The sequence below is a fragment of the Convolutriloba macropyga genome, unplaced genomic scaffold, assembly GCF_964194025.1.
Source record: "Convolutriloba macropyga unplaced genomic scaffold, txConMacr16.3 SCAFFOLD_1707, whole genome shotgun sequence".
Classification (NCBI taxonomy): Eukaryota; Metazoa; Xenacoelomorpha; order Acoela; family Convolutidae; genus Convolutriloba; species Convolutriloba macropyga.
In genome coordinates, this window is record NW_027452455.1 from 15,735 (window position 1) to 41,683 (window position 25,949).

The following is a 25,949-nucleotide window of genomic DNA, read 5'->3' on the forward strand; positions in this document are numbered from 1 at the left end:
TGGAACGAGGAGTAGAAGAGAACAGTTTTTTTAGGTTCTATACCTCCCGCATTGATGATATGTGAATTATTATAATTAGGAGCAACTTTAATTAGCAGTGTTGGTAAAACCTGCTATCAGAGAACTTTGACACGGCACAATCTACGTTAAATTATGCTATGCTTGCTCCAGAGTCAATTTCGGATGTTAACTTTTTATGCTCTTGAAAGGATTTTTGTTATGTTCTTGCAAGATATTTTCTTAGAAACTCTCGCAAGTTTTACATGAATCTTAGTGGAACATTCACTCAATCAGCTAAAACAACGAAAAAAATTTTGAAATCCACTATGCATTAGCACATAATATTCCGACCCCACTCATACTCATCCACATTTTTGTTTAAATTTTCTAGCAAATGAGGAAAAGATAAAGAACTTGCAAAAGTTCAAATATTTTTTAAAATTAATTGGTGTGTTATAAAAAATTGCTTTCAGCTCAAATTAACAATTGATTCAATATTTTAGCAATCGACTGAAATCATTAAATATGTTCTATTTTTCTCAACTAAAGCCATAGATATCTAACAAAACTGACAAATATCGAAAATTAATTTAATTTTTTGCTAAAACCCAGTGTCGAAGACGCTAAAACTTTAAATAACGAACGAGAGGCACTCCATTTGTTCAACTGTGCATTCTCAACACCAATAAATTGATATGCAATGTGTATTTTTTGAGATTAGATAACAAATTGCCAAAAGAAACAGCAAAAATAGTTTTAAAAATTAAGTGTATTTTTTTCTGAAACAATTGTTTTAGATGTCAAGAAAATTTTCAGTTATCATCTGAAATCAGTAAAAAAGGTTCCTTTTTGTATATAAGAAGCCTCGCCATATATTCAGAATTTCCCATGTGCCTACAAAAAGAACGACAAACAGAGACAAAAATAAAAAGAATCTATTAAAATCTGATGAAAGACAGTCTTGAAGCCATTAAAACCATATTCTATTAACCAAAAAAAGTTGTTACGTACAATTGCTTTTAATTTATAAAATGGATTATCTGACTTGTCAATAATGTGACCAGATAAAACAAGGAACCTCTAATATGGGAAAATTTCCAAAAAATGAAATTATTTTGCGAAACCTCGCATTATCAGTTCTAACGAACTTTAACTCATAACAAAAACGCAAAAAAACATCAATTTTTACTCCATCTTAAGCGACAAGTTGATTTAAAAAATAGAGAAAAATGAGCCAAAGCTTAATAATCCATTTTAATTTTTGAAAATAATAGTTTTTGAAAATCAATACGACCATAAGCTTACGACTAAAAAGAAATCAGACAAGTGTCCTTTAAATTCCTTACAAAGCCATTTGAATTTTATTTAACTGGCCTTGATTTGGACTTTTCTGTTGAATATTGACGTTAAAAAGGAGAGCAGAAAGTATTTCTGAATAAGATTGCGTTTAATTACAGTCCAACCAAATTAGCCTTGTTTTTGCTGTTCATCCATTGGCAGCACTTAATTGTTGCAAATATTATGGATATAGACAAATTGAATGATGCCATTGTAACAAAAAAAATTTATGCATTTTGGATAATTATCTGAGTATAATTCGCAAAAAATGCCAAAATTTTTATCCGAGTACACTCTCAAAGGAAACGCAAGTACAACTGGTCCTCACTGGAGTTTACAAAGACTTTGTCAGCGGAGTGGTTTCCGATAATCCGGCAAAATTCAACGAATCTCATATTGTGTCTGTTTTGATGATAAACGGAATTTTAAAACAATTAGGAAAAAAACCTTGGCCCAAAAATTGCTTCAAAGAGTTAGAAAACCTTTTTCTATTTTTAGAAATAAATTCAACAACAAAATCGATTACAATTTTAACGTTTTTGTCTGCAAAATTCGCAAGAAGTTGAAGTAAAAAACGGAATTTGGAAACAAAAACAACAAAAATGAGTTAATAGTTCACAAAGTTTTGGACATCGATAACCCCATGCGAAAACAAAATTCCATAAAATCATTTTTATAACATACCACCCACTTGTTCTAAAAAATTTTATCAGTCGGCCGAAATTGATTGAACGAAAAACCTTTTTGAGCAATAGTTTCTCGCCAACTAAAATGGGCCAGAACATAAATGTTGTATAATCCAAATAATACAGCTAAAATACAAATAGCAGTTGAAAGACTCAAAGAGCCTATTTTTCTCTGGAAGTAGGTCTCCTAATCAGACAAAAATCATTAATTTTAAAAATTTGAAAACAAAAAAAAACATAAAAAGGGAAAAGGTTTTAAGGCAGCCTCGCATTTGTCCCCTAATGTCGACTGCAGTAATATTAATTTTGCGTCATCATCGTTAAGCAAATGTGACAAACCCATTATACAAATTGACTGACAGTGATAAAATTCAGATCTTTTCATCAAAAACACGCCAAAAATCATGAAAAGTTTCTTAGTTTTGATAACCGATCAAATGTGAATCAGTAGAAATGATACTAAGAACAATAAAGTCATACCAACTGATAGAAAAATAGCGATTGTTTTCAATCAAACTATGTTTGAGTTATTTTGATTGGTATGAAGAGTCATTATTCAAGCCTCGCATGAAAATTAAGACGTAAAAAATGCCAGAACGTGTTACAAAAACTTCTCTCGAAATTAATCGGTTGATAAATTCGTTGAATATATCACAAGTATATTTTTTAGTTCTGAAGAGAAAGCTGGCTATGGAGGAGATGATATTGTCAGCTGAAAACGGGGAGGTACATATCAAAATGATATCATAAAAATATTTTAGACAGCACAATAGAAAAACAAATATTTTAGACAGCATAATAATAATGAGTTAGAGAAAATACCAAAATAATAATATTTGTTTGTTATCAAGCTCCCAGTAACACACAGTTTCCAATATTCACAAAATTTAGAAAATTAGTTGGAAATGCACAAAGAACCACCTTAAGTCAGGCACGGTTTATAATCAAAATCATAGCTTCCTGTTTGACTTTTCCTAGCTATGCTACTATCATCTATGATATCATTGAGATAAAAACGTATTTCATGGCACCAATGGAACCAAGGAAATTATATATGGTCCTTGTATTCGTTATCATAATCTCATATATGATCGTACTTTGACCATCAGGAATTAACAAATTTTTCTTTTGTTGTCTTTCACAGTTTTTACAATGTCTTGGTGAGGACTCAACATCATTTGCAGACAGTTAAAAGCCACTGAGCATTTTATAAAAAATTTGAGCTTGGAGCAAGCTTAGAATAACAAGATAAAAATTATTACTTAGAGTCAGCTTAAGATACAAGATAATTTTTTTTAAAAAAATGATTATGTTATAGAAATTGTTCATAAATCTGACAACCAAAAATTGGTCCTTTTATGATAACCCAGAAATCATATTTGATCTTTGTAAAATTTTCACGAAGTCATACAAGTCAATTATGTCTTTGCTTGATTACCAGGAGTCTTGTATGAAAATGAACCGGGCTTTGGTAAAGCGAAAAATAAAATTGGATTAACCGACTTTTCTTACATTTGGGTTAATCCGCTGTAGCACAGCGAAAATAACAATTGACAATTTAAATCAGGTTTTCCTCAGCGAGAAAAAAATCCTTGCAAAACAATTTCATTATGCTGTTTTGATTTGATAGAAAGCCCTGGCGTTAACATTCTTTGCTTTCAAACAATGCCAAATTATGATGCTAATTATACTCATTTTCTCAGTATGCATCCGGTACGAAGCCAAAATAAATCATATTGATTTTGTTTACACTGAAAAAACAATGTTGGAAAATTGTAGCTTCTCGCTAAAAATTTCAAAATTAAAACATTCACATTTCTAAAATTTTCTAAACATAACTGATGAATGTGATTATGATCCTAAAGCAAAACAAAGAAACCTTTATTGAATGAGCAACAAAAAATTATATTCGTTTGGATGGATAACATTGAAAAAGCGCTGTCGAAGATCGTAAATTCTCATATCACCAAATTAATTCAGGTTTCCAACTAAACATCGATCAAAGCACTTGTGATTTTGTTTGAAATCGAAGGAATATATTATTTAATCTAATGGAATCATATGTTACTTAGTATGAATATAACAAAATTTTGTTTTATTACCAATTCAATTGATTAACATGCAGCTCCTGATACTCAATACTTGTTCCTAAATCTTTTTATCAAGTAAACATTTTTTATGATTTTTGTATCAGTGATAAGAAATCGTACAAAATCATATATCACGCTTATTATTAAAAAAATTTCAGCCAATTTTGTTCTGCTAATTTTTTTGGTATCTCTCACTTAGAGCATTACCATTGAAGCCTTTTGAATGTAAGTTTCAGTTTCGGTTTAATTCTTGTATGACTACCGAGAACCCGTACAAAGAATGTATGACCTAGTAAACATAAAAAGAATCATAGATGACCTGGTACAAATTTTTGAGAGATCGAGAGTTGTCTATTTGTTAACGGCACTTATCCTTCTAAAAAAGCGTTTGAAATTCCGAACTTTCTCGGTTCAAAAATTTTCTAGACAATAATTACGGAAATCCGCTGATCTGTGCGGAATTTTGAAAAACTAAGCTCAAAAAATTACGTAACAGTTTGGTGAAGTATGCTGAAATTCGCTAAAACTTTGTGAGAAAAGCGTGAAATATGCTAAAATATCGAAAAATCAGCTAATTGTCAAAAAGTTATCGCGTTGTTTGGTTCTTGAAATCTGCTCTACCGTTTGCTAGTCATCCCTCAATCCACTTAGCCATTAATTCCGAAAATATTTTATACCTAAATTGATCTTTTCAAATAAATTGTTTTGTACGGAAAGCGCTGAAAACTGCTGAAATGCTCTGAACACAAACACAAATTCGTATATATTGGGTGAAATCTTTCATTTAAGCTGAAAAATGCAAAACATTTTCTAAGAAAGATGTTTAAATGTATTGAAAGATTCTAGTAAATGCGCTGAAAAGCGCTTAATAGAGCTGGGCCTATCAGAAAGTGATGAACCATGTAATTTGATGAAGTTGTTGAGTTTTTTATATGAAATGCGCTGAAAAATGCTGAGTTTTTGAGAAATTGTGCTGAAACTTTTTGATAAAATTCGCCGAAAATGATGCTAAAGTTGTGTAGAGAATTCGTTGAACATCCGTTGAAGTTTTGAGGTTTCGGTGCATTCTGAAAATTTCAGCAAACTTAAGCGAACTCAGCGCATTTTTTACATAAACTCAGCGCATTCAGCGCGTTTCTTACAAATAATGAAGCTGTCGCCCCGACCCTGGTGGGTTATGGAAGTGCTGCAAGGGATGGGGATTTTATCAATGAACGTTTAAAGAATCTGTTCTATGCAGTTTTCGATAGAATAGAGATTCGGCTTCATGATTTTATGATTTTATTCTGTAAAACAGCAGTAATGAGTGTTAAGAGGGTATCAGGATTGTTTTTGAATTTGTTTTCAGATCGAACTGCTCGCAATTGCGTCGACGGATCTGTAAGCAGCTCCAGGACATTCTTCCAAAATACACGTAAGCTCTTTAAAAATTTTGAATTGAGAAAAGAGCCCATCATCTGCAGGCAAACTACCGTTTTTGACCTTTATGCAAATTTTAAGCAAATTAATGTTTTTCATCGTTATTTTTGAAAATGACTGTTTTCATCGTAAGTTTTAAGAAATGAACCATTAAGCGTTTTCGCAAAAAAAAATCTGTAGTAAAAAACTGTATTAATGTAATAATAATCAATAACGCTAAAAATGAGCATTTTGGGGGAAAAAATCAATAGATATCCTTTGAAATGTTGACGCACTAAAATAGAACTAGCTAACTGAACGGTTACGCAATCATTTCAAGTATCGCAAAACAAAAAGTAAATTTGAAGAACCGATGTTTACACATACTTTAAGAAGTTACAAATCAAATAATGTCTATTTTAATGGAACTGTTATTCAGACCATTCCTTTTTACCAATAAAATTTTTTTATGGTTTCATCAAAAAAGTTGAGCATTTTCAATTATTTGATTTTCAGCGCTGGAGTGTGTTCGTCAAATTCAAAGCTGGTTTGTAGAAACATTTGTATGCAAGTCGGATTTTAGAGACCTCTGAAAAATAATGTTCTTCGCTAACTCCAAGAGATTGGAAATTACTATTTGATGTCCAAGTTACAGGTCTTAAACTTCCAAAACCAAAAAAAATTCTCAGAAAAAAAGTTTCGTACTGATCAAGTCAAGTGTTATTGTTTCAGATCAAAAGAATAATTAGGTGTTTTGCGATAGAAACACGTTTCTGACCAGCTTAGTTGCTTTTCAAGAGCGACTGTCAAATTGATAAAAAAATATTCCACATAAAAACGCGAAAGTGACTGAATACTTATGAAAATGAGAAAACAACTGGTGTTTTGTCAGTTATAGCAGCTCTAAACAGTCAAAATTGTTTTAAAAATACCAGCCATTTTTATAAAAACGTATTTAATATCATCTTGATTACAATACTTATTGTTCCGACGCACTTGGGGGGTACTATATACTCAAATGGTTTTATTTTGTTCAATCAATTTTTGGCCGATGCATATATTGATTATAGAGAGTTGCGAGTGATATCATTCGAAGGCTCTTCCAGTTTAGAATATAGAATAAAAAAACTTGTTGATTTTGCTTACATAAAGGAGTTATCGAGGTTTCCATTTTTGTCAACAAAAGACGGGATTTCGTTTTTTTTCACGTTTTCCCCATTTTTTGACAAAATTTGATCAATTTTGCTGAAATTAGCTGAAATTGTTATAAAAATATTATTCACTTAACTGCTGCCGTTAAAGTGATTTTATCCAAGTTTAAAATCTTTAAAACTTGAACTTTTTTAAAAAAAATTGCTCCTAATAGGCTCTTCTGTCCCACTTAGTTTCATTATGACGGAATTAAAGACCTACAATCCACTGTCGCAATTTTTTAAAACTTTAAAAGGGTTTTATTTGTACTTTCTATTGCTATAGGACTCTTCTGGAATTAAAACCTAGACGGTGTCTCAACAAATTATTTCAATAATTACGAAAAATGCGTCATTTATTTCCGGTTTTTTGAAAAATTTCATTTGCTAATTAACCTTTTTCGCAAACGTACAGAAAAACTGAGATTTTTGTTGGATTCTCAGGAAATTTAGGGTTTTGTTTGGACTCATCTTGGTTTTTTACGATCAACAATTTTTCGGATTATTTTGGGGCGCGGTCTTTTTCAAATGTTTTTTGCAGTTTTGTTAACTTTATAATGAATACTGATAACAAGGTTTTCGAATCAAGGTTTTCGTATCGCAAAACAAAAAGTGAATTTGAAGAACCGATGTTTACACATACTTTAAGAAATTACAAATCAAATAATGTCTATTTTAATGGAACTGATATTCAGACCATTCTTTTTCACCAATAAAATTTTTGTATGGTTTCATCAAAAAAGTTGAGCATTTTCAATTACTTGATTTTCAGCGCAGGAGTGTTCGTCAAATTCAAAGCTGGTTTGTAGAAACATTTGTATGCAAGTTGGATTTTAGAGACCTCTGAAAAATAATGTTCTTCGCTAACTCCAAGAGATTGGAAATTACTATTTGATGTCCAAGTTACAGGTCTTAAACTTCCAAAACCAAAAAAAATTCTCAGAAAAAAGGTTTCGTACTGATCAAGTCAAGTGTTATTGTTTCAGATCAAAAGAATAATTAGATGTTTTGCGATAGAAACACGTTTCTGACCAGCTTAGTTGCTTTTCAAGAGCGACTGTCAAATTGATAAAAAAATATTCCACATAAAAACGCTAAAGTGACTGAATACTTATGAAAATGAGAAAACAACTGGTGTTTTGTCAGTTATAGCAGCTCTAAACAGTCAAAATTGTTTTAGAAATACAAGCCATTTTTATAAAAACGTATTTAATATCATCTTGATTACAATACTTATTGTTCCGACGCACTTGGGTGGTACTATATAACTATATACTCAAATGGTTTTATTTTGTTCAATCAATTTTTGGCCGATGCATATATTGATTATAGAGAGTTGCGAGTGATATCATCCGAAGGCTCTTCCAGCTTAGAATATAGAATAAAAAAACTTGTTGCTTTGGCTTTCTTACAGGGAGTTATCGAGGTTTCAATTTTTGTCAACAATAGACGGGATTTCGTTTTTATTCACGTTTTCCCCATTTTTTGACAAATATTGATCAATTTTGCTGAAATTAGCTGAAATTGTTATAAAAATATTTTTCACTTTACTGCTACCGTTAAAGTGATTTTATCCGAGTTTAAAATCTTTAAACATTGAATTTTTTACAATCAAAAATTGCTCCTAATAGGCTCTTCTGTCCCACTTAGTTTCATTATGACGGAATTAAAGAGCTACAATCCACTGTCGCAATTTTTGAAAACTTTAAAAGGGTTTTATTTGTACTTTCTATTGCAATAGGACACTTCTGGAATTAAAACCTAGACGGTGTCTCAACAAATTATTTCAATAATTACGAAAAATGCGTCATTTATTTTCGGTTTTTTGAAAAATTTCATTTGCCAATTAAAATTTTTCGCAAACGTACGGAAAAACTGAATTTTTTGTTGGATTCTCAGGAAATTTAGGGTTTTGTTTGGACTCATCTTGGTTTTTTACAATCAACAACTTTTCGGCTTATTTTGGGGCGCGGTCTTTTTCAAATGTTTTTTGCAGTTTTGTTAACTTTATAATGAATACTGATAACAAGGTTTTCGAATCCAGGTTTTCGTATCGCAAAACAAAAAGTGAATTTGAAGAACCGCTGTTTACACATACTTTAAGAAATTACAAATCAAATAATGTCTATTTTAATGGAACTGATATTCAGACCATTCTTTTTTACCAATAAAATTTTTGTATGGTTTCGTCAAAAAAGTTGAGCATTTTCAATTACTTGATTTTCAGCGCAGGAGTGTTCGTCAAATTCAAAGCTGGTTTGTAGAAACATTTGTATGCAAGTTGGATTTTAGAGACCTCTGAAAAATAATGTTCTTCGCTAACTCCAAGAGATTGGAAATTACTATTTGATGTCCAAGTTACAGGTCTTAAACTTCCAAAACCAAAAAAAATTCTCAGAAAAAAAGTTTCGTACTGATCAAGTCAAGTGTTATTGTTTCAGATCAAAAGAATAATTAGGTGTTTTGCGATAGAAACACGTTTCTGACCAGCTTAGTTGCTTTTCAAGAGCGACTGTCAAATTGATAAAAAAATATTCCGCATAAAAACGCGAAAGTGACTGAATACTTATGAAGATCAGAAAACAACTGGTGTTTTGTCAGTTATAGCAGCTCTAAACAGTCAAAATTGTTTTAAAAATACAAGCCATTTTTATAAAAACGTATTTAATATCATCTTGATTACAATACTTATTGTTCCGACGCACTTGGGGGTACTATATACTCGAATGGTTTTATTTTGTTCAATCAATTTTAGGCCGATGCATATATTGATTATAGAGAGTTGCGAGTGATATCATTCGAAGGCTCTTCCAGCTTAGAATATAGAATAAAAAACTTGTTGATTTTGCTTTCTTACAGGGAGTTATCGAGGTTTCAATTATTGTCAACAATAGACGGGATTTCGTTTTTATTCACGTTTTCCCCATTTTTTGACAAAATTTGATCAATTTTGCTGAAATTAGCTGAAATTGTTATAAAATTATTATTCATTTTACTGCTATCGTTAAGGTGATTTTATCCGAGTTTAAAATCTTTAAAACTTGAACTTTTTAAAATGAAAAATTGCACCTAATAGGCTCTTCTGTCCCACTTAGTTTCGTTATGACGGAATTAGAGACCTACGTTCCACTGTCACAATTTGTGAAAACTTTAAAAGGGTTTTATTTGTACTTTCTATTGCTATAGGACTCTTCTGGAATTAAAACCTAGACGGTGTCTCAATAAATTATTTCAATAATTACGAAAAATGCGTCATTTATTTCCGGTTTTTTGAAAAATTTCATTTGCTAATTAACCTTTTTCGCAAACGTACAGAAAAACTGAGATTTTTTTTGGATTCTCAGGAAATTTAGGGTTTTGTTTGGACTCATCTTGGTTTTTTACGATCAACAATTTTTCGGATTATTTTGGGGCGCGGTCTTTTTCAAATGTTTTTTGCAGTTTTGTTAACCTTATAATGAATACTGATAACAAGGTTTTCGAATCAAGGCTAAATTAATGACATGTTCTGCTTGAAAAAAGAAGTAAAGCCAAATAAATAAATGTTATGTCTTCAGAGAAAAACCCATAGTTTTTATGGCATTGACAACGTGGTTTTGCAAACTATTTTTGATTTTTTTTGTCTTACTTCACTTGTTTTCCTTTTTTGCAGGTTCGTAATTTATTCCTGTTAATCGAATACTCAATCGGATTCTCTTAGAATTTTTGGTGAAACTATGCAAGGCATTCATTTGTTATCTAATGCCTCTTAAAGCTTTGAATGTATTTGACTTAAGATAATGTCACTGAAGTTTTTAAGTTTGCCAACTCCTTTAAATCCTGATTCCATTCTAATGTAGATTAGTCTCAACATACTAGGAGAAAAACTTGTCATTTTTCCAAGTGAAGTGATAAAATACCCTTTTTAAAGTTTTTGATTTTTAATCAATGTTACGTGTTTCCTTACCACGAAATTTCTATAAACTTTTCAATTTTTGCATTTTTGACTATATTTGAGGTCGTTTTTTTTCAAATTAACACCTTAAGGAGAGCTCCAGTGGGCACAAAAGTAACGCAAAAAAGACTTTTTTTGAATATTCATTGCATGTCTCAAAACTTTAACGGCTGCGAAACCATTCTCTTACTAAATTTATTAGAATTTTTTTGCTTTTGATTGTCGTTCTTTTTATGGTCTTGCGCCATTTATTTGATCATCAAGAGCTCCAATTGTTTATATGAATGCCTAAATGAATTCAATTTCTGATTTCTGTTTAAAGCTAACGGTTTTAATGAATTTCAGTTAACGTTTACAAAACAAAAAAAATTGTACTTCCCAATATTTGTTCTCATTGTCGTCAACAAATAACTTTGTCTCAATTTTGTCTGAGAGCTTGGAAATGTTTCTTCTTAAGAGCTTCGTGAGCTTCTTAAGTGCTCCTTAAAAGCTCTTTGCGAAACACCATATTAAATCAAAAGATACCCTAGCAATAAATCTAATCTTTGATTTTCAATTTGAATTTTTTCTTGGTCTTGAAGCTGTCTTAAAAATCGGTCTCCCTAAAAAATCTGCAACTGTTTTCCTTCAAGTTATCCTAATTCTGTCAATTTTGAGCTTGATTTCTGTAATGACAGGTTGCATCTACTTTCTAGTGAACCAAGATCCAATCTTTATAACTGTTTTAATTCCAACCAATGTTTTCTCGGCTTTGGTATTCAACATTTTAATAAAAGATGTGATTTTATATAATTTTTCACTTCTGATCGTTTTGTATGCTTGTCACAATAATTCACACTAAGGGAGTGGCCAATTGGCGTTGAGAAAGTGTAATTGAAGATTTTCAAAGTTTTCCATGACTAGCTGATTGTCTCAACGGTTGCGACACTGTTTTCTTGTCATATTTAATTGATTTTTTTAGTGTTTGCCGTATGTTTGTAGAGTCTGACATTTTATTGATAATGACAGTTCTCAATTGTTTAATAGGACGTATAAACTAATTTTTTTAATGAGCCGAGTTGATACGTTTTGGTGTTAATCAATTTGTTTGTTTAGAAAAATAGAAAAGTTTTTTAACTTTACCTTCTTTGCTCTTTTTTGTCGACCTGTTACCAATTCTAATTTTTGACAGTTCGCATATCCTGTTTAAATAAGTGCAAGTTAAATGTGATTTCATGTTCATACAGACATCGAGTTTTGGTCTTAATTAGTGTTTGCTTTTATTTGATTTTACAATAGTCGTGGCCCTCTAATCTAGCATTATTTTTTTCTCTTAGTTCTTTGCTAAACGATGTATAAAATTGTGGAATGTTTCGTATCTCGTCCTCATTTGCTATCTGAGCGGGGTCGGAACAATATGTGCGAACGCAAATTACGGATACCCCTTGCTATCATGTCGAACACATAGATACTTGACATTTTCCGGTTATTGGATTTCCTTGTGATGAATTGTTGTTGATTTGTTTAGTTAATGCTAGTTTGTGAAAAAAGCCGTCATTTCTGTTTTTGTTGCATTCAAATTAAGTCAAGGCTTTTGAAAAAATGTTTTTTGGAACTTGTTTTTATAGTGTTGCTTCGATTTTGCTTTTATTTACAAATTGAATTCTTTGACAACAATAATTGAAGTGCGTGATCTGAGTATTGAACAATTTAACCTCCATGTCCACCATGCCTACCCGCATATTTTACGTAAATGTTCTGTTCCAACATTTCCTCTATATTTCGCAATTATTGGGATCGTCTGATATAATATAGAGGAATAATTTCGCAATTATTCCTCTATATTTCGCAATTATTGGGATCGTCTGATATAATATAGAGGAATAATTTCGCAATTATTCCTCTATATTTCGCAATTATTGGGATCGTCTGATATAATATAGAGGAATAATTTCGCAATTATTCCTCTATATTTCGCAATTATTGGGATCGTCTGATATAATATAGAGGAATAATTTCGCAATTATTCCTCTATATTTCGCAATTATTGGGATCGTCTGATATAATATAGAGGAATAATTTCGCAATTATTCCTCTATATTTCGCAATTATTGGGATCGGATGAAAGTAGTGACTCAATTCAATCAAAACCTCTGAGATGATAAACATTTCTCCATAATTTTCCTCAACCTTTTTGGCGATATATTTTTCAGTCCGACCAACAACGCCCTCAAACCTTCGTTTCTCATTCGTGACGTCATCTGTGTGCAGGGTAAGGTGGACTGCAAACCCATATTTCATCAGTGACTCTCAATTGGACAGTTACAATGTATTGCTCAATGGGGAATTGGTCACAAAGGTGGCAGCTAACAAACAGGGTACGTTTCCTCACCCTAGTGGAGAAGAAATTTGTAATCTCGGAAAAAAATGATAGATTCTTATTTTCACAAGATCTAGCAAGATTCGCTTTGTCTTCCGAATATGCAAAACTATAGTACAAAATTGAGCACCGTCAAAGCGAATGACGAGTGTACGATATCTAATGTTTTGTTAACATTTGTCTGTTGAAAAAGGTAATGAAAAATGTAAAAAAAATTTAAATAATTTAGGTTACAAACATACATAGGTGTTCATAGTGTAAAAGAATCTAAATCATTAATAACTCAAAATACATATATAGTTTTCGAGTTTACTCATTTTTTCCGGAAGCTGTTACAATAATCGGGTTCCAGAAGTAAGATTGCATATAAATTTGCACTGAATTATAAATATTCTCATCTTAACCTTCAGCTTGAGATCTGTTCAAAGCCACTTAGAGCATTCACTGATTTTATCTGGAATTAGAGGTATGTGACAGTGTTGACAATTATTCCAAGGTTCCTTTACGAGCCAGAACTCTTAAAACATAGAGAAAACGTTTCATCCATTTATCCGATTAATTCCAAAAATGAATGTAGAAAAAGCCTCAGTGTTGAAATATACTAATTGTAAAATCATCCACGCAATGTTTTCGGAAGATAATAAAATAATCAGATTCCAAAATTTCAATTGCAAATTCTTATCCTCAAAGTGTTGGAAAAAACTAATTCTACAATTCCTTTATAAAATGTCTTTGAATTGCGCATAGTTTTTCTCTTTTTGCCAAAATCTACAAATTAGCGTGGTATTATTTATTGTTAGGGGCACTTGATGGTAATGGCAAAGATTCAACAACCTTTGAATATAATAGGGTTTTGAGTTTTCTATGAGTTGAGTTGAGATATCTAGAAACTTTTACTTTAACTGTACGATAGCAAAAAGTAGAGTTAAGTTTGCAGAATATAAGTTCGCCCAATGTAAAATTTTAACATAAACAAACCGTTGCTTTATTTTAACGTCTCGTCATAAACTTTCTGCAGGAGATCACAACCGTAGTAAGGAAATCCCAGGTCTCATAAACCGGGACTGAACGCCAAATCAACATAAGTACTGTGCACGTCAAATTGCAAATCTTAAATCAATACTCGATCAGAGCTACGATCATGTGCCTTTTTAAATTTGTCAGTCTAATTGCAACTCATAGGGAAGACATGTAAATAAAAAAGGAGGTCTTGGCCAAAACTAAGCCAGTCAAAAAACGTCTCTCAAAAGAACGTCCAAAAATTAAGGAAATAGCGAAGAGAACTTCAAGATAAGCTAAAAAGCGTATAAAAAACTCCAAAAACTAACGAAAGCAAAAAAAAACCTCAAAATAACCCAAAAAAAACGGGAAACCAAAAAAGTCAAGGAAATGTCCAAAATGGTCAAAAAATGGCTAAGAAATATTCGAGAGACGTCAAAAAAGGCGTTGTAATTGTCAACAACAGCAAAAAATGTCAGAGGAGACAGAAAAAATCAACAAGAGCCAGGAGAACATCAAAAATAGGCGAAAAACAGCAATCAGGTGTCAAATAACGCTACAAACGATTGTAGCGCTATCTGTTCTCTGATTGCCATTTTGGGTCTGTTTTTTGTGTTTTCTTGACTATTTTTGAAAATCTTGTTTTAGAATTTTACTCTGCCATTTTTAACGTTTTTCTTGGTTTCTTTTAGAGTTTTTGGCTATTTTCGACACTTTTGGCTTTTTCTGAAGTTTTATTTGGCTACTTGTGACAATTTCAGCTGTCTTTACGTTATTTGGTTAATTTCCAAGTTCTCAATTTTATTTTGATGTTTTTTTACCCCTATTTTTGATGTTTTTTGGGCTTGACTTTGAACTTCTCTCGACTATGTTTTACATTTTACGGCTATTTTAGACGCTTTTTTGAGACTTGCTAAGTCTTGGCGCTGACTTGCTTTTAGATTTGCAGGTCTTGGCTACGACATGCATTCAGACGTGCAAGTTTTTGCAGGACTTGCATTTAGACTGACAATTTCAAAAAGTGACATGATCGTAGCTTTTGCACAGTACTGATATGAGACTCGCAACTTGACGTGCACAGTACTGATATTGACTTGGCGTTCAGGCCAAGATTATAAGACTCAGGCATGTTTTACTAACGATTCGGTCTTCTGCGGAAGTTTTATGAAGAGACAATAAAAGAAAGCATAGGTTTTTGATGTGAAATTTTTACAATGGGCGAACTTATAATCTGCAAACTTAAATCTACTTTTTTTTCAATCGTACAGTTAAAACACAATTTTGTAGATATCTCGAATCAACTCATAGAAATTTGAAAACCCTATTATTTTCAAAGGTTGTTGAATCTTTGCCATTAACATCAAGTGCCCCTAAGAACAATTAATATCACGCTAATTTGTAGATTTTGGCAAAAAGAGAAACTATGCGCAATTCAAAGACATTTTATAAAGGAATTGTTGATTTAGCTTATTCCAACACTTGGAGGCTTTTTCTATGTGCATATGCGGAATTAATCGGATAAGTGGATCAATTGGTTCCCTCTATGTTTGATGGTTTCTAGCTGTATGTTTATAAATTCATAAAACAAATTTTAAAATTTTTTTACACTGTCCAGTACTTTTAATCATGCGAAAACAAATACGTTCTCTAATTGGCTGGCAGCAGAGTCCCAACGAGAAATTAAGATAAAAAATAATTACATTCCAATGGAAAATGATTCGCAATTGAAATTTTGGAACCTGATTACTGTACTATCTTCCTAAAAGTTGCGTGGATAATTGCTCAATTAGTATAATCCAACACTGAGGCTTTTCCTACATGCATTTCTTGGAATTAATCGGATAAGTGGATTAGATGGTTTACTCTATGTTATAAGAGTTCTGGCTCGTAAAGGAATTTTAGAATAATTGTTCGCAATTGTCCACTCCTCTAATTTCAGGTAAAACAGTTGAATACTCTAAGTGGCTTCAAACAGAACATAAACTAAAGGTGAAGATGAAACTGTTTATAATTAAGTGCAAACTGATGTGCAATTTAACTGCTGCAACCCGATTACTGTAAACCTATCCGAAAAAAAAGTTAGAAAACCTATACCTGTAGGATTAGCGCACCATTAATAATTCAGTTTATGCTATTGGTGATTACTATGAGTTGATTTGACACAATAATTTACCAAAAAAAAAATTCAAAAAAACAAAATAATTTCAAGATTTTTTTGATCCTCAACATGAAATGAAATGACAAAAACATTATACGAAAATTTGCCAACTGATTGCAGTTATAACATCCGGAAAAAATTGCGTAAATTAGAAAGCTATATCTGTATCATTTGTGCATCATTAAACTCTTCGTTTGTGCCTTTGATGCTCAATATGATTTGAAAAAAAAATTACAAGGGAGAAAAAAATTTTCAAGAAAAATTTTTATTTTGATCAGCAAACTGACGAGAAATGAATACAAACCATATAGCAAATTCTATTTCTTCAAATTCGATATCCACCCAGATTCCAATTTTTGTTTAAACTTTTTTGTATCTGATCAAATTTTGATCATTTTGATTCTTTTCTAAGCTTTTTAACAGTTAAACAGGAATATTTTAGGAACAGTGTCCAATCAATTCCATCAAATTTAGCAGCAGAAACTTCATTGTTCCCATGAACAATTAAAATTTGATTGATTTTTTCTCAATGGGACAGTTATTAATTTTAAAATATTTATTTCCTTATTTATCATGGAGTAGTGATTTTAAACACAAATAACGATAAAAGACGAACATCGAAAAATCAACTAACAATGTTTGCTTAGATGAAAAAGTTGATTCAACTGGTTAGATGAAAAAAAACTGCAGGAATTTCTGAGCAATTTGTTTTTTTAACCACAATCACTCAACTTTTGATATTACTTAACTAATAAAACGTTTCAACTGTGGAACGAGGGTACAAGAAAATTTTAAACATTTACGAATTATTTACTCAATTGGTTTTCATTTTTCATAATAGTAAAAAATTTTGCATTTTTTCGTTGAAATATCGACTCAATTCAGTTTCTCTAAGGCATACTATAGTTTCAACTGTAATACTGTTCGATATTATATTTTTTTCACCTAACCGCGTCATTGAGTTTCTTATATGTTCCTTTTGTTGATTGTCTGTGGTTCAAAAATTAAATTAACAATAGTTCAAAACCCCTGAGAGCGATAGAAACAACTATAATTAATTTGTTCCGATTAGGGAAGACAGTTGTCTGGGTTTGATAACAAGCTAAGCTGTTCTTTTTGAAAAATTTTGAGCAACGAGAAAGTTTTCAAAGCAACTTTGACGTGCTTTTATGTTTTGGCTTCATAGAAAAATGTTCCTATACGTTTTTTTATAATGAAAACTTTGTAAAACGTAAAGAAAAATTTGTGATACCCTTAATTCTCTCTTTTTTAAAGCATTTTGAGGTCTCATTTGTGCCCTCATCCGTGGAGAACCCTATTTTTTACTCCGTTGCACAAAAGAAGTTCAAGGCAAGACATAAATAGTTACGGGCCCATTAGCATCATAACAGAAATATCAATCGAGTTTGAACGACTGGTCTTCAAGTTTATTTACACTCGGGTGCGATTTCAAATAAAGAGGCAGCAACATGTAATCCTGGGGAATCGAAGCACTGTTAATCAACTCTCAGTTTATTTGGATATTGTTTATAGCAGAAGAGTGCAGCATGCTGACTGTTTAGTTGTGTATTTTGATTTCAAAAAAGCATTTGATACTGTCCCACGTTATTGGCTTCTGATAAAATTAGCATCTTTTTAGCTTTGATTCTGCTTTTATTGAAATGCTCGAGTCTTTTTTAAGCTGCAGTACACAGAAAGTTAAAGTTGATAATGCCTTCGCTATCGAAGTTAAGGTTACTTAGTGTTGCGTCTGTTGTTCCTCAGGGCAGTAAGTTTCTTGAGGCCGCTTTTAGGCAAATTTTCGTTAAAGATATGACAGACTCGCTCGAACATTGTAAATCTTATTAGTATTGTGACGACCTTAAAAATTTCACAAACATGAAGTCTCAAAAACAAGTGACACCAAAAGAGATATTGACAATCTCTCATGTTGGTTGCAGGTCAATGAATTAAATTTTCACACCGAAAAATGCAAGCTCATTTTGTTTGGACAAAATAACGATGCTGAACTCAATCTCAACGGCTCAGGTGCCCTACACGTAGACTCCATTGTGGACTCTGAAATTGTTATTTGCAGTTATGTTGAATGCATGAAACTACTAAACATTTTTCCTATTTGTTTTCAGCAAGCAGGAACTGATCTGATTGTCTTATGGCATTTGGTTGATGGAATTATTGATTGTGATCTCACTTTTGCTTTTGCGACATCTCATACTAGGAATAATCGAGCTGGCCAATTTGAATTACAGAAGGGCAAGAAATCCGAAACAGATGAACTTTTCCTTTTTCGATTGCAACGTGCTTCCAACTTCTTTTTACAAAAAAACATTAAATACTTTGACATGACTTAAAAGAGGTTCATTTTGGAAATTGAATTAAATTTTAGAAGAATTGAGTCGATTGACGTTGAGAACTCGTGTTTTTTTTATACTAAATTTCATTGCCATATTTGCAGGTGTTAAGAGTTTTTTGCGTTTATTTTTGTAATTTTATCATTGTTTTATATTGTATGCGTTGTATATTTCCCTAAACAGGAATTGAGATTTTTACTACTGCTACTACTACTACTACTACTACTACTACTACTACTACTACTACTACTGCTACTACTACTACTACTACTACTACTACTACTACTACTACTACTACTACTACTACTACTACTACTACTACTACTACTACTACTAAGGAAATGTTGCTGCAGTTGATCCTTGTATCCGATTATGAGATGCCAAAGTCATGCTTAGAGTCTCATCATCTGTCATTTTTTTTAAACAAAATTATTGAAGTCAATTTTTTTGTAACGTTGAAGAAGGAAGCAAATTATAAAAGAACCCAATTATTATATTATTTTATAAACTCAATTTACAACTCAATGCAAAAGTTGTAATTGAGTTGTAAATTAACAAAAGAATTATAAATGATTTTATAAATCAATACTACCATTTACAATAAATTATAAACCATTTCAAAAATTGTCAATAATTTACAATGAATTATAAAAACAATGCATTATTTTCACAAATGTTTATAAATAATTTGCAATTTTTTTTATAAAACTTGTATTAGTTTTCGACTAGGGAAGTCGACAAAAAAGTTAGCTTTTAGGTTTTGTGTGATTTGTAATTGATAAATTAGAGATTCTCTAAAGACATCGTAAATTTACAAGATCTAAGCGAATTGTTTTTCTCATCGCAAGATTCTTAGAAGAATACTTTTGTGCTGCCAGATTTTGCGAGAATAGTTTTCTGAAAGGTTACTTTAGACATTCGTTAAAAAAGTGCTCAATAAACGCATAAAAAGACCAATGCTATGTCGGACAAACAAAATAATTCTGGGAAAAACGCCCAAAGCGCGTAGTCTGTGCTATGCTGTAGGGATAAAGTGCATGACAAGAGAAAGAATTGAGTTTAATTAGAAATTAAATTAGGCATGGGAAGAAGAAAGATTGAAATGCAATTCTATCAGAGCAGGAAAACAAGAGGGTTCTTCCTACTGCTGCATCTTTTTTTTCAGGGGGGGGGGGGGGAGGTGGGAGGGAGGGGCGGGAGGAGGAAATTCTGAAAGACTTTTGTGAAATTTCACAATACATCTTACAACCTTTACCTCCTTCACCCAAGGTTTGATTCTAAATACAACAATTACTGTCCTTTGCTTCCTGAAAAATGCCCATTGAGTTCACAAATTTGTTTTCAGAAATTACTGAAATTTCATACAACATATTTCACATTCCGCTGTTAACTACTGTAAATTAAGACAATTTTCGTTTTGAATCTTCATCTCAGTGGTAAAAAATTTCCTAAAATCTGCTTGACCAGGGTTTTGAATTAAATAGATACCGATGGTCATCAGTTCTTCATTAAAGAAATAGATTAAATTCTTGCAAATTGATCAAAATCTAAATCTAATACGAAGCGATTGATAATAACGAACGAAATTACTGTATTACAAATGATGATCAATTTCTTTAAGAGTTACTAAAAAATATATTAACTATAGCGTAGTTTAAACAAATTTAATCTTGGTTTTGATCAACGACCATAAAAAATTAAATCAGTCCTTCAAGGTCCGATGATAACAATTGCTAAACACAACTTCCTTAAAGTGCTTTTCTGGTTTCAGAATTCAGTGCAAATTTGGGCAACTTAGATTTGTGCAGTTCCTACAATGTGTCAATTCAGCCCACAAGTGGAAGTATCATTTATGACAGTTTGTCAGTCGAAATCAGAAGCTGTAAGAAATTTTTCGAAATTATTCCGTTTATTTTATGTTGAAATAGCAAAAACTTGATCAGATTTCTTTGTATATTTTTTTAAAAAAAATCAAATATTAAAGTAAAATACCGTCTTAAGAGAGCAGGTGTTTGAAAACTATTTATTACTTGCTTCTATTTCTCTCAACGATCAAGGGTGAAATTTAAAAATATACATAATAGCTTTAGTTGTACCTCCAGGAAAAAATTTTGAGGATAAGCAATTCAGCACAGTTTTAATTCCAAACTTTTTTCAGGGAAGGATTCGGCTATGATTGCCCAAACTTACAGTAAGTTCAGGAAATCCCAGTTGGTTAATATTAGCCCTTAATTGTTCTCCTTTTACCCAAATTGATCTGTTTTAGCCAACTTCCCGCAAGCACTCGGTAATTAAATACTATTTTTAATGCATATCTAAATTAGTACCCTGCTCGGCTTCGAATGGTTATCTTGCAAGATCTTGCAAAATAGAAATTCGAAAAATTAGAGAATAATCTTGTAAGATCTGGTAAGAATCTTATAAGAATCTTGTAAGATTTAACAGCGTCTCGTAAGAATCTTGCAAGAATCTTGCAAGATCTTACAAAATTAACTTCTGTTTTCGACTCGGGAAGATAAACATTTCATGCCATAAACTTGCAAGGTCTTGCAAATTCCATTCTTGCCTTGGGTTGATGTCAGTTTTTTTCCAAACAAAGTAAATTATATATGAAAATAAAAGTTAGAGATACTTCGGTTGAAACAAAAATTATCAACAAATCATCCAACCATCAAGTTGATTAATGAGAAAAATTATTAAAACTCATAGATTTTTTGTTCTCTGCCTAAAAAAATTACTTTTAAGTTCATGTTTTATTAGATGAGTGCGACATTTGTCCGAGTGTTGATTTGACCGATATCTGCTCATTCCCCTTCACATCCAGGGGAGTGATTTATTCCAAGTGTGGACAGAGGTCTGATGGATCCAGGGATCTCTTCTGCCACAACTCATTAGGACAGGAAATCGGATGTAACAAGAAGGCAGATTTTTGCCGTGAGTATCCAGTAGAAAAACTTTGACGTGTTGTCCCGAATTATGTATGTCCAAGCCGTGCCAAACTTCGGGCCCTCCTATCTGCATACATTCAATTTCGGTTCGCAATCCGAGAAATATAGCAATTGAATTATTTCAGCAATTTTTAAAATAAGTTGTTCAAAAAAAATGTCATCACAATGTAAATTTTTAAGACCTACCTACCCTACCCAAGTGAATAATTTAATTAAGAATTTAAAAACATTGTTCTTAAAAACTTACAAACATCGTAATGACAATTTTTTTTGAATAATTTATTTAAAAAACTGCTGAAATAAATCAGATGCTATATTGCTCATATTGAGAGCCGAATTTGAATGTATGTAGATAGAAGGGATCACCTTTGGAACTTGATTGAAAAGGGGAAACAATAGTCGACATTTTCTCGGGCCGTTAATTCACTCACCCTTTTTTTATGGAAACAGTTGAATAATGGTGAAAAAAAAATAAGTAAATGTGGAATTCCGAATGAAAGCCTGGGTGAGACGGTGGAAAAACAATAACAACTTTTTTTTTCCGAAATTTTTTTTTTGAAGTAATTGAACCCGAACTTTTGAGCTCGCATAGCCTCAAATACTTGTATTGGTCTAAGTGTCAAGCGTCATTTAGAGGAAAAGTGAACTAAAATTGACTCAACCTGGGAATCTGCATTGCTCACTGTAACTTGTTCGTATCCCCAGTTTTCACGTGAGGATGATTGTGTCCACACGTCTGATTTCTAGCGGTGAAATGGCGCCAAAATGTTGTTTTATGCTTGCTTAAAGCCCACAACCAAACAAATTTTAGTATACTTTCTCCTTTGCTTCCTATTCCATTCTGGTAATCATAAAACATTTACGTCCACAGGCGCGAGCTGACTTTTTTTAGTGTAACATCTTATATAACAACAAAAAATTCGTAAGTGGGTGTTGATAAAAAACTACCACGGGTGAAGCTCGGAAAAGTTTCCTAACTTCTAGAGAGACCAAGACACAATGTCGATGTCTGCGCTAAAATTTGCATCTTCTGGTCAAAAACTAAACGCCTAGTTGTCTTTGGCATCGGATTTTGATTATGATTACAGTTGGAACATTACAACAGGAAACTGAATCAAAATTTGATAGTAAGATGTCTGTTGGAGTCATGTATACCAAAAAACAAAAAAACGGTTAAAAGAACAATTTAGTACAGAAGAATTCGAATAGCATAACCAGCAAAATTCAATGCCATAATTTCATCAAAGTCCAATCCATCCGTCCCAGCTTTGTCAATATACCTAAATAGTAGTTGCTAAAAGTATGTGAGTATCATACATGAAGTGCAAATGGATCAGAATTGGGAATCCTCCGCTACGTCTAAATCAGTACTGCCTCCCCTGCACAAATTGTATAATCAATTTATCTATCAGATTTTTTAAGATTACTTTTTGACAAATTGTTTAGGGTGAACTATTTGATAGATGGCCTACTACACAGTAAACCACCTTCCCACAAAATCAAACTTTCGAGACGTTAAGGAAAAATGACAATATGTAAGGCTATTAAGCTAACAGTACAGTTCACTGTTTGAATCAAGAGATCTGTACATTTTACAAAAACAAACAGAATAGAATTAATATTCGGACAGATTTAATTAATCTCAAAACAAAGTGGGTGGTGTCCAAGTTTCCTTGTCATTAGTGGGAGAGCAGCCACGACCAGGTTGCAAGTGCTTGTACTACAAATTCAAACAAACAGTCCAATGAAAATTGTCAAAAAGAACGGCGTTTTGAGAAAGGGTTCTGCCTTCTTCAGATTCATCGTTTCTTAAACCCGATCAATTAACAAACTTGAAACTTTTAAAAAAAAATATTTTAGTTATCTGACCTTAAGTATTAGTCTTTTTGTTTTTTTTTAAAAAATGGCTTCATTGAACAGCGTTTTGAGAAATGATTCTGCCTTCTTCGGATTCATCGTTTGTTAAACCCGATCATTTAACAAAATTGAAACTTTCAGAAAAAATTGAAGATAACTGACCTTAAATGTTGATTTTTCGTTTTTTTTTAAAAATGGCTGCTTAGGAACATAAGATGTCATTTGAATCATTTGGTCATGTCTATATACTTGGATAAGTTTGTAACAGGGCAGCCGAAAAGGAAAAGGCTGTTTAATCAGTTTTTAAAACTGCTGTTGTGTGGTTCTTACATATTCAGAATTTGATTCAATTAATTAGGTTGAAAAAGTATTTAACTTAGGTGACCAGCGAGTTTGACCGCAAAAAGTTATGGCCGCCACAGAGTATTAAAAAAAGTTCGTGTTTGCTCTATGTTTGGAACTATTTGTTGTCAGATCCCAGTGGCAAAAAAAATTATCAGTAAACTGGTTGGTAAATTGGTTTCTTAATAATTGTTTTTGTTTACGTTTTTTTTTTGATAATTGATCTAAATTTCATTGCATTCAAAATAAAAAGAATTTGCCGATAGGATATATAGCGGAATTGAAACAGGCATATTGTATCCTTCTGAATGCACTATTAACTGAACTACTATAATTTAAAGTATATAACGAGAACAGTTCGTTGCCTCCTTTAAAATAGCCCTTCATTAAAAAAGCAAAACACTTGATTAAAAACGCTATGAAAGGAACTATTCAACCAGATAAGAGCTTAATTCATAAGTAAAAACATAAAAAATCCACGGTCTGTCAAAATGAATAGGAAAGTTATTTTCTCTAGCCTCAATTCCAAAATGCTCAAACACTTAACAATTTTAGAAAAATTCTTATTTTTTGTCAGAAATCACTGATCATTGAACACATATACCGAATTAAAGCTGGCTGAATTATTTTATTTAAAATGTTATCATGAAGATATAAATCTTAATTGGAAAACCAAAGTTCGTCAGCTTTTATGGTTTTTTTTCGTATTTTTATTAGTGTTTCCAAATTACGTAATAGTAAAAGCCGCTCTCTGGAATTCCTAAAGAAGCAAATTGAAGTTGGGATTTTACTACTGGAATCGCAGGTTTAGAAGAGTTCCTATGTAAAGTTTCCACTGTGGTTTAAAACTCGTCCTAAATTTTTTTTAAAGGTCGACTGTAATGAAACTTCTGTACGACAGTTGTTTGTTCTAAATATTATGAAACTGTTACTTTGGAGGAAAATTGAGTTTCAAAGGTGCATTCCTTCAAAAAATATTGGCAGCGGTTTCAAGCTGGTCCAATCAGAGTCTTTAGAGTCTTTTTCAGTCTGGGTTTGTCTGATCGGGGTCACTTTGAGCCACAAAAATCTGATTTAAGGTCAACTTGTGGTCTGAACAAAGACTCATTTGGAGGGCATATGTTTTGGCTGAATATATATATATATATATATATATATATATATATATATATATATAGACTGAATTTTTGTCTCAGCTTCCTTTATGCTCAATATATTTTTTCTCAATTATCAGATAACCTATATCCCCCAATCATTGTATATATACCATAATAGGGGCATAACTTCATGTGAGATTATAATGAGAACCACGGCCAAAGATTTTTGCAGAAATTAGGTAGGATAATCGGTAATTAACGTTGACAAGTCAGAAAAATCCTCGCAATTTTCTTACTTTTTTGAATTAAATGCGTTTAATTTGTAAGAAATTTGCGATGAATTTTCCGACTTGTTAACCCTAGTTAACGCTTAGCTTACAAAGTTTAGCGTTTCTAAGCGTAGATCTCACATAATATTGCGTTGGATTTATTGTAGACTTTACATAATGTTGAGTTGAAAATAGCATCAATATTACAAAAACGCATGGCTGAGACCTCTGCGCATGTGATTCGAACCACTTACCTCCTGCATGCTGGTCACTTCTTCTACCAATGTTCCACCGACACTTAGGTGTTTTATGAAATGCACTATTTATATATTGGGCTGTAACATCACGTTGAACAAAACTTTGTCATTTCTAAGCTTAGATCTTACAAATATTCCGAACTTATTAGCTACCTTTACCCAAATTTTAGGGTTCCATAGACATCCTACCTGTCGCCAACCCACTTTCCCCTTCCCCTCGTCCACCTCACTCACATACACAAACCCATACCTAGCTGAATGCGTTGAAATTATGTAAGATCTACGCTCAGTTCAAGGCAAAATCATAAAAAATCTACGCTAAATTGAACACAAAATTATGGTAGATCTACGCTAAATTCAACCAAAAATATGCAAGAACTACGCTAAATTTAACACCAAATTTTGTAAGATCTACGCTTGAAATGCAAAATTTTGAAAGAGTAGCGTTCGTGTCCGGACAAAACAGTCCCAGACAAAACAGTCCCAGACAAAACAGTCCCAAATTGCAAAAAATTCCCAGACAAAACAGTCCCAGACAAAATAGTCCCAAGAAACCAGACAAAACAGTCCCAGACAAAATAGTCCCAAGTAAAATGTACCTAATGCCATTATACCCAATGTACTTTGAAATGTTCGTTCAATAATCCGACAACAAATTAGCAGTCGCTATTACCCG

The 25,949-nt window shown here is 32.1% G+C and overlaps 1 protein-coding gene across 1 annotated transcript in view; it reads left to right on the forward strand.

Moving 5' to 3' along the window:
• The window catches only part of LOC142357501 (uncharacterized), a gene marked incomplete at its 3' end in the record, with an annotated part of 29,652 nt that extends 8,215 nt beyond the window's left edge, over positions 1-21,437 (forward strand). The window contains exons 3-8 of the mRNA XM_075409118.1: positions 5,463-5,528; positions 12,829-12,993; positions 20,275-20,385; positions 20,662-20,694; positions 20,770-20,790; positions 21,264-21,437. Of these exons, the coding sequence (XP_075265233.1) occupies positions 5,463-5,528; positions 12,829-12,993; positions 20,275-20,385; positions 20,662-20,694; positions 20,770-20,790; positions 21,264-21,437 (570 nt within the window). The remainder of the gene's footprint in view (positions 1-5,462; positions 5,529-12,828; positions 12,994-20,274; positions 20,386-20,661; positions 20,695-20,769; positions 20,791-21,263) is intronic.
• Positions 21,438-25,949: the final 4,512 nt, after the last annotated feature.